The following is a 13,875-nucleotide window of genomic DNA, read 5'->3' as shown; positions in this document are numbered from 1 at the left end:
TTTGAAATAATTTGACTTTTTGAGCTGTTTACGGACATTGTAAGTTTTCAATTTTTTTAATTTTTTTTTCTATAAATATCAATAAAGTTTTATCTGTTGGGCCAAAAAGTGTAAAAAATTAATACAAGGCTCCTGATACATTGTTACAATAGCAGTTGAAAAATATTAAAAATACATAGGCACAATTATTTTTTATAAGCATTTGAAGTTGAAATTTTGACAAAATTTATCAAATTTAAAATTGAATAATTATTTTGTAGTTAAAAATGTATAAAATGTTCAACTTTTATATCTAAGGATTGAAAATTTAAAACAAGATTCCACGTAAATATTTAATTCTGTTACCAAAAAATCTAAAAAATACATTTACGCAGTTTATTTTCATAGTAATTTTAAGTTCAAATTTGGACGAAATTACATGTTAAAAAACCTGGAATAACTATTTTAGTTATTTTGTTGTGATTGTATAATATTATTTGTGGGTATTTGAAACTTCTAAAGTATACTATTATATATCTATGATAGTACACGGTTTGTTGTTGATGTATAACGCGTTACCTAATGGATATTGTGATATGATTAATTTGGAATTTATTATAGGCACCAATTATAGGTCAATTTTTTTTAATACTTATAATATGTATGTCTAATATCTAGACTGACAAACCATCTCCGCTCAGAATCGTTTTTCTTATACAGTGATATTGTATCATTGAATTCAAATTTAATACTATCCATTATACAATGACCCACTTGTAACCTACTGTACAGCAGAGCGACATCCATTTACCCACCTTTTTATTATTTTTTTTTTATTATTCAATTTGATTATTTATACATTTACTATACTAGAATACAAGGCCCCCATGAGGGGGGTACTGTTGGAATTGGAGTTCAGGGACCCGGCTTTTTTAGAAACCTATTGAAATGATTTTGTAATTTTTTGAAATTTTAAAATTTTGATTTGAATACTTTTTTATAGGGCCCGCAAAAACATTTAGTACTGGGGCCCAACATTTTATGTGGGGGGGGGGGGGCTACCAGGATAACACAATGTCTCCGGTCAGATCGTTTTTCGTACGTAATGTTTTATCATTATTCATTACCTTCAGCCTTCTCCTCCTTTAAAAGTGGATTAGTAACCTGTAAGGTATCAAGATTCCTGGTTTGAATTTTTAGACGATCTGTGAATTATTTACAAAGTTTTCGTCGCCATTTATTTTGATTAGTATTTTACATAATTCAGGAAAATCTTTAACGCCTTTCACGAAATTTGAAGTGGGCTTAATTATTACAGGAATATCCATCTAATCTGAGTCAAGAGATATGTGTGTGACCGCATTATCATAACTGGAATCTCGTTCAGATTTTTGACTAGATTTACATTTTTAGAAAGAACTTAAAAACGATTTGTTAATGAAAACAATTTTTTATGTGAATTTGTTCGTTGATGTTGATATTAGGTACTTAGGTCGGATGATCAAAAATAAAAGAGTCATAGTGGAGCTTTTTATTAGGTTAGTGTATTATCCATTCACCATCTGAAGACTGTTTCTATTGTGACTGCATTAAGACGCGAATTATATTCTTTATTTGTATGAACAGTTTTAATCGGGGTGATAATGAGGCCAAGTATTACTGTTATTATCGTTAGACGTTTCAATTATGAGATATTTAATATATCTGACGATTAGGTTATCAGATTACAAAAACGGCGAAGTGATATCGTATGGTGCGTGTGTTATATAAGGCCGTCGTGGCAGCCTTCAAGGTGGCAAACCTACACATATACGTATACACGGTGACTGACAGATGGTTAAAATACGTGTTTTAAGTTTCGCACTTACTACGTAAGAAGAGATATGAGATAAATCTTGGATACGTAAAATAGAAGGAACGCACATTTTAGTACCAAAATCGTGAAAATTTAAGGTAGATAGGTATTATCAAGTACATTTGGAGTGCAGCGTACACAGAGTGCATGTACCGGATAACGGCAATCGTGGAAATGAATAGGTCCAAAATATCTTTAAAAATTAAGTAATTATTATTAAGGTATTTATTTATAAATTCAACAAAAAAATTTATTATTTCCTTTCTCTAGATAATTTATATTTTATTGTATTTTCAAGTTCGTTTAGCTTTTATAATTTAACAATAATTGTTCTCTTATCATATCTAATAACAACGACTAATAGTCAATTTTAAATTATTATTGTTATGAAAGTATTTTAATGTGGATGGTGACAATGTTATGAGTAATCATTGTAATCGATAATTGAAAACTTAGTATTACTTATTGCAGTGTTTGTACATTGCAATGTAGTTCCAACCGAATGTTTTATAATTTATATTATATCCTCTCGATACATAAAATAAGTGTTTTCCATCTGAATAACTGGCACCGTAGGTACATTAGTCAAATAATATTAGTCCTTGGACTCCTGTGCTGACATTATAATTTAATTAATTGTTATAATATAACAACAATATTATCTTCTTATAATAATAAGGTACTCGTTATGAGCTCCACCTTTTTCATAAAAGACTTAATATTATAATATAATATTCAGTATTCTGCATTATCAGTAATACCCAGTAGGTCTCCATAGTATAATATTATAGTAAATTAATTATTAAAACAAAATAATGCCATGACTAGTTACTAAGTATATGGTTAGTGGCTACCAAAATCATTGTTGATTTTAAATCAAATTCCTTAAATCTCAATATTTAAACAATGAATGAAAGCAATTGAAGATGTACAAAAATTATAGTTTAAACATAAATATAATAATTATAAGGTTAAACATTGCGATGTTCATTCAAAACTAATTGTTCTTTTTTTTCAATTCACCTTCTATTATTATTAGTTATTAGTACTTATTACATACCATTTTTCAACTCACAAACGTCACATATATGATGATTAGCAGTACACGGAGTGAACAATAAGAATTGATTTTTACTTCGCATCAATAATAATATACACATTACACATTCCGTAAGCCACGTACACCAGGAGCAGGACAATTGAGATTATACTTAATATGATGAACGAGAACATCTTAGCTCGTTTGATCGAAACGTAATGTACTTTATATATAATTTTTCCAAAACACTATGTATGTATATAGATACACACGTGATCCATAAGAATCGCTAGGAGGGGCATCTTAGGGTAGGGGAAAGAAGAAAAAAATTGTCTAAAAAAATTGTTTAACTATTGTTCTTCACTGTATAATGTGTATTGTATCAATACAAACTGTAAGACTTTACATAGTACGTGACGTTCGGACACATGTTTCAACTGTCGCGATTTATTGCATGCACATTTGTCAATCTGCACGTGATAGTTCATTGAATGGGTTTGAATAAGTTAAAATACATATTATATGGAACGGAATAACGAAAAATGTATATAAAGAACACCCCAATAATAGGTAGTAATAATTCTCAAGGTTTTTGTGGTAATAATTATTGAATAAAAATAAGGTAATTGATTTTACTGAAAATATTGAACTATACAAGTCAATAGACTTAATATAGAAATTGATGATTATACAATATCCAATTTTTTCGACTGCAAAAGGTGTCTGGCATTTAAATAAATTAAGACAAATTTAATTGTGAAAATTGTATAATTAATTTAATACCATCATATTTATTGGTTAAAGGTAAACCACTATAGACTATAATAATTTATTCAATATTTTTGTCTATAAAACTTAACTGCGAAATTAAACTTGGAAACTTAATTTAAATTATTCTACCTAGTATAATCTATGTATAATATTGTATACTGTATAGTAAATAAAATAGTACGCCTTAAATACCTATAATACAATAATAGACAACAGTGGCGGATCCAGGACTTAATTTTTTTTTTTTTTTTTTGGGGGGGAGTACAAAAAGTTCCGAAATTGGAAGAATAATTTATATAAAAAATATTCAGATGGACTGGTTTATTCAACTGTAGAGGGGATTAAAATTTAAAAATTTGGATAGTTGGATAATTGTAATTTATGTCTAAATAATGTCTACAATTTTTATTCATAGAATATGTTTTTCATAATTGATAAATAAATAAATTAATATACCTATACATTATTGTTTGTTAAAATCACATTACTCAACAGATGTTTCCATTAAGAAATAATGAATTGTTCACAAGATAGAATTATATAAAGTATTAATGCCTATAAGAGTTTCAATTACTTTTTAATTACTCACACATATTATTTTTATAATATACCTACTAGTTACTACACTAATTCAACTCCATATAGGTATTCAGTTTAAGTTAATTGTTTGATAACGATCCAGAACCTACATTTTACTTATATTTCATAAGAATTATAGCTAAAGAATAAATACTAAATTTAAATAATCACCCCAGCTTTGGTCTACAAGGACTGCCCTAATCACCATTTATTTTAAAAAAATTACTAAAATATTACCAAACACAACATTAAATTAGATTTTTTAATATAAATATATGACAATTGAAAACAAGTATAATGCTCATAATGCCTAACCTTACCCAATCATTGTAATTTACCAAGAATAACGTTCTTCACAATTTGAAGTAACGTATCATGATTCCAATAATATATTTGACTAGGTAAAGTAGGTTAGCTAAAATAATATGCCTTTTATTTTTAACATACGATGAACGGATAAATAATATTCAATATGATCAATATTACAATATTATCTAAGGTCAAAAGATTTCCAAAACAAATTATTCAACATCCATAATAGTTAAAAATTAATTTTTTGTTGAAAGTAAATACATACAAAGTGTTTAAATATTATATTAGTTTGAAAATTATTCGAAAATCAGAGCATTTTTTCTACCCCGAATGTTGATGACAGTCGACAGACAGAAAAACAAAACACATATTATCATTGTAAATACAATACGTTCATTCTCTCCGCTAAGTATCTAAAAAGAAAAACAGCAAAAATTAAGCTCAAACATTATTTTTAGCAAGAGAAAACCCCAAATTAAAAATTAGTTTCAAATCTTCCTCTATACTATATAGGTATTACTTATTATACACACAAATTATAGCCAAGCCATTGTATTAGCAAAGCGATGAATGTATTGGTTTTACAATGATATGTGTTATTTTTTTGGTATAAAAGTGAATCAAGTTTGGAAGTCAAAAGCTTAAAAACCACCAGTACTTTTTTTAATAATTGAGAAAATTGAAAAAAAAAGCTGGTGACTGGGTAAATTAAGTGTCTACTGAGTCACTGTAATGTATGTATTAAATATGAATTCAATTATTATTGTACGAAAAACGATTCTGAGCGAAGACGTCCTGTCAGCCTATAATATTACTAAGTAAATTAAATTAATTATAATATATATAGTTTATATGATATTATTGTGAAAGGGCGTCTGGGTGTCGGAGCCTGTGCGTTTTTTAGTACAAAAATATGTCTTACAGGAAAAACTCTCACGCCCTGTAGAATAGTCAGATTTTGTTAATTATTTAAAGGAAGCGAACATTTTGCAGGTCGGATCAAAGCATGATTTTAGAAGCTAAAATATGCATTGAAATATGCACAATATTTGTTCTTTTTCAATCGTATTTAAATAAAAGAAAAATAACAAAATCCAACTATTCTACAGGGCGTGAGGGTTTTTCCTGTGAAGTAATTTTCATTGATATAATACACCATATCAACCCCCTCCCCCCCTAAACAGGTATGGAGCTGTAAATTAGTTTAAAAGTATTATTATTAAGGCGCCCGGTGCCAATGCCATTTTGTCCTCAAAAATTCACTCTGCGGGAATAACGAAACAACCTTGTAAAATCAACCAAATTTCAAAAAAAAATTTTAATTGCTAGAGGGAAATATTCTACAGCCCGCATCGATCTCTGTTTTCAATATTTTATTCTCAAACTTTATGATAATTAATATGTCTAAAAAAATACAAGATAAAAATCAATTTTTTACAAATTTTTTAATACAATTATTTGAAAGAAAATACAAAATCAAAGATCGATATGGGCTGTAGGAAGTCTACTTCTTTCAGATAAAAAAAATAGTCATCAAAATCTGACAATTCTACAAAGTTTGAGATTATTCCCCCCCCTAAATAGGTATCGGGTAGTAGATTAGTGGAAAAGTCTTATAATTGAGGTGGCAACTAAAATATAAAATTTAATTTTCAAATTTTATAAAATTGTGGAAAATCGGAAAAACCGGCACCGATACCCTTAAAGTAATTTCTTCTACTATTAGCCATATATGTACCACAGTTGTAGGTTAAATTAATTTTTGCCAAACGAATTGTATTTGAAAATCTCATACTGTACATAATATAAAAATACACTCTAAGAGTCACAAGTAACCACGAATAATATTATTAAATAACAACAAAATTACTAAAATCGGTATTTTTGGTTTGAATATGTAATTTCGTCCTAATTTGGACATAAAATGTTTGTAAAAAATAACCATAGTTATATATTTTTAGATATTTTGGTTACAATATGAAAATGTATGATTATCTTTGCTTTCAAATTTAAATTCTTAGCTATAAAAATTGAACATTTTATAATTTTTTAACTCCATTTGGAAATTTTTAAGATTTTGAAAACTGAACTTTAAATATTTATAAAAAAAACAGCCCATGGACTTTTAATATTTATCAAATGCTATATTATCACAACTTGTAATGAACTTTGCACTACATTTTTAAGCATTTTGACCCGACGAATAAAATTGTATTGACATTTATTCATTTATAGAATAAAAACCTAGGAAAATTTCATATTTTAAGTATATAAATAACTCAAAATATTTTGAATATTTTATTATGTATAGAAAATGATAAGACAAACATTTAATGAAAAGTTCAAGTACTTACGGTTAATAGTTTTTGATTAATAACAAAATAAGGAAATCGTTGCATGAGAATATGCGAATATCCAATATCTAAAGTCTTCAAACATTCGTAAAATATTAATTTGACTTTCCGGTAAACTTTTTTTTTTCGTTAAATTAATTAAACTTAAGGAAATCTCGTACAAAAATTTCAAATCTTAAGAATACATATAGACATTTTTTATGACTTTCTAACTCAAAATAATTTTTCAATTTTCGTGATTTTGATGAATATTGTCAACATTTTAACTTCAGGTGCTCATAAAAAATTTTTGTGGATTCATGTTCAATTTTTTTTTAAATTTACACTAAGAAAAACTTATGAGGAACGTTGTATTACATTTTCAAGATTTTTGATCATAATTTTTTTGGCCGACCATAATTTAAAAAAAACTTATTAGTTAAAAAAATGTATTATGCCAATAAATAGCTCAAAAAGAATCGCAATACTTGGAAAATAGTATGGACGTATGGTGCATACAAATTATATCGTTCTGTGAAAATTCCATGTGTCTACAGTTTAGAGTTAGGTACACTAAAAAACAAAATTTATTAGACATTTTTGACACCACCTAAGTGGCAACCAGATTTACTTTCCTACCATAAAGATGCTGTTAAAAAAAATCAAAGCATTTTTACTGTGCCAAAAGGTGATGACAGACACAAAAAAAAACACACAATTGTCATCATTGTATAATCAATAAATTCAACGCTCCGCTCAGAATCTAAAAATAGGGATAACAAGAATTTTTAAGCAAGAAAAATGTATTAATATGTTTTAATTCAAATACGAATATAGGCGTCAATACGAATTGGAAGAATAACGATTTTAGTTATTTAGTTAGTAACTTTTACTTATATCATTATACATTTTATTATAGGTACATTCTTAAAATATATATAAATTAATTTTATGCATTTACCTATCCAAACTACGAACCTATTCACACCGTCCTACGGTAATAATCGACTATAAGTACCTATATAACCTAGTCTGAAATTTGAATATAGGTAGCGGCATATTACGTACAGACATCATGTAACTTACTGCTAGGCGAAAAATTCACGTATTTTTCTTTCTACTAAACCTTTCTATTTTTAACATTTTATTTGTTTCTGTAGCTCAGTGAAAAGAAATTTATTTTATAATTATTTATTATTACTTATTTATTATGTCGACAATGGTGAACGGCAGACAATTCCGAGAAATATTTTTATCATCTTTAACTTTTATGTGCCTATATTATCAATTTCTTTATAATAAAGATGCGGTCATTTATGGGACAATTACATGGCCTGATTTGGAATTTTTGAAGCCGGAACAAAATAAATAAAAACCAGCCAATTTTGTAGAAATTGTAAATTAAATTATAACTATAGTAAATTAACCAATATTTAAATGTAGGTCGTAGGTATATTACAAAATGTTAACATTTTTTCTAATTTTTCTCTAGCCTTTTGTTCCGAAAATGTATCAATAACATTATTGAAATTAATGTTTGCAATGATCTTATTTTCAATGGATAAGATTCCTAGAAGTTACAATTTTTTTTTTTAACAAAATTTATTTTAAATTGCATTTAAAGTTCAAAAATTGATAAAATATAGAAAAAAAATCACGAAAATTAGCAAAAATTAGCAAATTAGCAATTTTGAGTTAAGAATTCGTAAAATTTTTCTTTTTAAATCTAAGATTTTAAAATGTAATATAAGATTCCTCATAAGATTATCTACCTTTATCGAAGAAAAATGTCTATAAGAAAGTCAGATTCAATGTTTATGAGCGTTTAGTATCAAAAATGTTGATACTGCGATATGATTAATTTGGAATTTATATAGGTCAATTTTTTTTTAATACCATAGATAAGTATAAAATAAGTCGTATACCTAGACTGACATACTCGTCTCCGCTCAGAATCGTTTTTTTTATACAATGATATTATATCATTGAATTCAAATGTAATACCATCCATTATACAATGGCCCACTTATAATCTACTGTACAGCAGAGCGACATCCACTTTCCCACATTTTTTATTTTAATTTTCTTTTAGCTGAGCAACTAAAGTATTTTTAGGTAACATTTTTTAAATGAAAAATATAACAATGTAAGTACTATATATTATAATAAATAAAATAGATTACAAAAAAGCGGGCAAGTGGATATAACGCTCTGCTGTAAATTAGGTGTATAGAGAAGTTACCGTAAATGGGATATGTGTTCAATTTTAATTCAATAATGATATAATTTATTGTTTATAAATAACGATTCTAATTTTTAAGCAAATACAGACTGTAGGTTTGTCTACCTATTAGTATATTTTATGATAATAATTGTGATCAACGACTAAGATATAATTCTAAGTCAGTGATTGTGATTAAAGTAATTAACTAATAAGCATTATATATAGCAGAGAGAACCCAGTAAGTTATTATAAATCAAAAATGCATTTATATATTGACAAGTGACAACCTATCACCTATGGTCAATGGTCATATACTTTAAGAAATCTCGTAAATTACACGGTAAGGTAGTTTGAAAAGGTATACAAAACAATATTATTTATGGACTTTTTCTAATGCACTATTGCAGTTGTCTCATGTCCTTGGCGGATCTGGTTTACGTGAGTGTTCGCCAAACACCACTTATTAGTGAATATTTTCCCAAGAAGTGTAACGTTTAAAACACGCGAAATCTTTTAGAAATTCGGAAACCCGAAACCCCATACATCTGCCCATTAACCGTGACCAGATGTGCTCAAACACGTAACCCCACCACCCAGTTTAATAACGCTCAAAAGGCACGACGGTCATTATTCTCTTGAAATATTTTTCATTTTTCTTTTTTCTCATAATCAAATAAAATCGGTTATATTTTATAACACATTATAAACAACGTATTATATTATACACCCACGTGTATTATTTGTCATCTGTATATTTACTTCAATAAATACATTATACCTATTTAATATTACTCGTGTAGTCGTATGTTCTATATGTATATGACATGAAACTATACTGCAAATAGTGTTTAATGTTTCAACATTAATTACATTTTTTACATTAATCAAAACATTTTTTAATGAGTATTGAATGAATTAAAAATCATTTTTTAAGTTGTGACAATGTCAAAAGTAGTTAATCAAAGGCTGTAAGTAACACTTTAATTCAACACGACCGCGACGCATGCTATAGGTACGCCTAATAAATAGTAAAAGGTACATGTGAAACTTGTTATTTGAACCGTTGTACCCATCCAACTACTGAATATACTATTCCATTAATGTTGCTATATATTATATTATTAATTTTAAATTAATTCATGTTTATTTAAATTATATATCCTATTCTATTACGACTCTAGATGTATGACATGATGTTCTCAATAAACTATAAATGTATAATTTAAGAGTAATATACTTTGTTCCATATTACAATAAAACAGTTTACCCCTTCCATCCGACCACCATCTCTCTCACTATGCTTGTCGTTATATTTTTTTCACGTACTTTTTTGCAATTTGGCTAGTCGTTGACCTCGACCACGCAAAATTAATTCACACTACTCTATCCCTATAATATACACTATTCAAAAGGTCAAAACTCGAAGTTTCCAGCTCCCCCATATTAATTTCTATTTTTGTTGGACGAAAAATTATCGTTAAGAATATAACAGGGAAATATATGCATATATTCTTTGAATAAATAACCAAGCACAACTCATTATATTCAAATCATTCAGAGTTGAGATAGGACAACCGTTGTACCGTGTAGGAAGGTATAGATATGATTATATGAATAATGATAACATAAAATGACCATCGCCAGTTTACACAGGTTCTTTTAATTCGTACAACATTTAACATTTTGTATTCCTTCTATAACTGCTATAGCCTATAAGAATGTAAGGTCTAATTCATCACAGGCTTATGTATAATATTATAATATAGTAATGGCCACAGTTTTGACAGGAGATTAAATATAATCAACCGGAAATGGAAGTATTGTTAATGAGAACCAGACGTCTTACTTAAATCATTAAAGGAAATTCACTGAATTCACAAAAATAAAAATTGCATCTGCTTCAGAATAATAATAAACACCGATATACACTGAATCATCTAGAATTATATGGATCTATGTTTTTCTGTGTAATTTTTTAAATGTTATATAGTTTTAATTTATTTAAATTTATAGGCAACCATCCTAATATTAAACTTGTCAAGAAAGAATATTTTTCCATTTTTCAAATAACCGTTTTAACTATTTTAATTATGAATACTCACAATGGAACACTTTTTATATTAACGCTAAAACGTAGGTGAGACCATCGTGAGTAATATTTATGTGACAACTATACTAATAAACCGATTATTATATAATATAATGTACTATGTACATAAAAACAATAAAGTTTTTGTAATTATTCATATAGGCTTACTTATTAAATTTAATCATATTATATTACATAAATCTTACATATTTCCTCTCGGCGGTTAATGTTAAAATAATATTATAGTCGTTAAATATTCAAATTTTCTTATGAAAGAGTTTGTAAATACATCATAATATAACACTAGAATTTTATAACAAAAAAACTACCATTCACATATTATTATCATAGAATTACCGTTAATATATGAAACAGAATAAAACGAGAGCAATGACCTCGTTTCGGGATCTTACTATTTAATTTGCATAACATGTATTAATCAAACACTATTTTAATGTTCTTCGACGATTATTCAATATACGAAAAACAAATTAAATTAAAACATGTTAAATATTTTGCAAGGTGCCTAATACCACAATACATTGTACAATCTAGTCAAAAATATCAAACTATACACTCACACACAAATCCAAAACAAAAATGTTCATTTGTAGATATCCGTTATGAATTATAAAAATATAGACATATTGTCATTTTATTCTTATGTAATCGTGTATTAATTAAACATTAGAAAAAACATTCTGAGTCGTTAAATATTAATCAATCTTCATTCTTCAGATAATATTGAAAACATTCCATAATATTATATATTTATATGACAGTTAATATATAATATTATTAACTGTTAACTATATTATATTGAACACTAAATATTAAGCACCTACGTACAGCTTCAATCAATAGAAAAATATGCAATTTTCCTTTATTACTGTTTATAAATTTAAAAAATGATCTATTACGCTATTTATTGTGATGATATAGGTATATATAGAATACCTCAATGAAAATACCACGTTAACAATTAGGATAATTACAAACATGATGAAAAAATTATTGAGTGAATAAATAAATATAATCAAAAATCAAAAATCAAAATTCAAAAAGTGCAAATTAAAATTAATATATATTATTAAATTGAATTTTTAAATTTATTTTCTCAAAAATGCTGTTTCAAAATTGTATAAGTACTTTATAATATAATATATGGTACCTTTTATATATTAATCTCATATTTTTGTGTTAGACCTGTAACATCACGATTCACGGTACAACGTATAGAAGACCCTATAACGCTATCCCATCCCAGTTCAACTAGATGTGTTAAAATATTGTTTTGTATCCCTATAGTCAAAGCCTGCAGTATAATACAAGGGTAATTTCTTTTGAAATCCATATTACACAACCCCTATAAAAAAAAAAATATGACGGTTAAACTAATGACTACTGTGTTGTGATAGCGAAATACCGTTTTGTTGAAATGATATTGTTCGCCCTAGGATTACCTACCTACTAATTTTTTTTTTAAATTTGATGGCACACGACAATATAATATATTACAGGGATAGTTTTTACACTACACTATCAGACCAGTAGCGTTTTTGGATCTTTTTTTTCCTTTTTTTATTTTTATTTTTTTTTATCCTTCACCTGGATTTTTTCCATTTTGGCAGTTCATCAAAATATCATCGCTACAATGAAGAAACTTGAACGGTATTATTGTTATTATATTGTGTTAGATATATATACCTACGTCCGGATTTTATTTTTACCTCTCACTCTTTCACTCTCTCTCTCTACCTACATGCATTATCAAAAGAAAAACATCTGGTACACGTCGCATTGTTGTGGAGTTTTGCACTACCTGCAGATCACGTATACGTTAACTTAAAACTAGTGAGCGAACGTGCCCCTCACGGATAACGTCGCTGGTGGCCCCCTGAGCCCTCCGTAATAGTTAAAAGGAGGGGGGGACGATCTTAGGTTGGATGAGGTTCGAGTCAGTCCGGCCGTTTTGACCTTTCGCAATAGATATACGAATACATATTATATCGAAATTCATCTAAGCTCAAATCTCCAAAATAATATACGACTGACCTAATCGAGGATCCTTATTAGTTGAAATATTTTTTTTTTTGGTTGTGAGGGTTATTGAAGTGCAAAATCGAGCATGAACCAGTTTTTATGCTACCACTTGTTTGAACAACTGATTTAAAGCAAATAGCAATATATTACCGGATGAATACCTACGTTTTAACAAAATATCTTAAAATTATGATCTAATCGTTGCAAAATGATAATATCATAATATCTGTTAACCGTCATATATTTTTTTTTGTCAATTAAATAAAAAGAAGTCTGAACCCATGAACCCAACTCATCGTTATAATGATTTAGAGTATTCAACATTTCTCAGTAAATCGAAAATTAGTAATTACTATGACTATTATTTTAATGATTTACTTACAGCTTGCTATTAACACAAAAATTGTACAATAGTCTTAAATGTAAGCTATCGAGTAATTAGTTGTAGGTACAAAAAAATATTTTAAAAAACCAATTAAATATTTATAAATAATTTTAAACATTCCAATATTATTAAATTACCTACACTTCAATTAATTATTTAATCAACCATTTTGTTTTTAAGGTTAAATCTTAATTTGTTTTAAATCTAATCAGTAGCCACACTAATTTAATAAACTTATGATAAAAGGAAACAAATAGTATTGATGA

The 13,875-nt window shown here is 27.3% G+C and overlaps 1 protein-coding gene across 1 annotated transcript in view; it reads right to left on the bottom strand.

The window, feature by feature from the left end:
• LOC100569371 overlaps positions 1 to 3,430 on the bottom strand; it is a 14,042-nt gene extending 10,612 nt beyond the window's left edge. Inside the window, exon 1 of the mRNA XM_003246880.4 lies at positions 2,895 to 3,430. Within this exon, the coding sequence (XP_003246928.1) occupies positions 2,895 to 2,994 (100 nt within the window). The 5' untranslated portion in view covers positions 2,995 to 3,430. The remainder of the gene's footprint in view (positions 1 to 2,894) is intronic.
• Positions 3,431 to 13,875: the final 10,445 nt, after the last annotated feature.

Source organism: Acyrthosiphon pisum, chromosome A1 (genome assembly GCF_005508785.2).
Source record: "Acyrthosiphon pisum isolate AL4f chromosome A1, pea_aphid_22Mar2018_4r6ur, whole genome shotgun sequence".
NCBI lineage: Eukaryota > Metazoa > Arthropoda > Insecta > Hemiptera > Aphididae > Acyrthosiphon > Acyrthosiphon pisum.
This window is presented reverse-complemented; position numbering and strand designations above follow the sequence as displayed.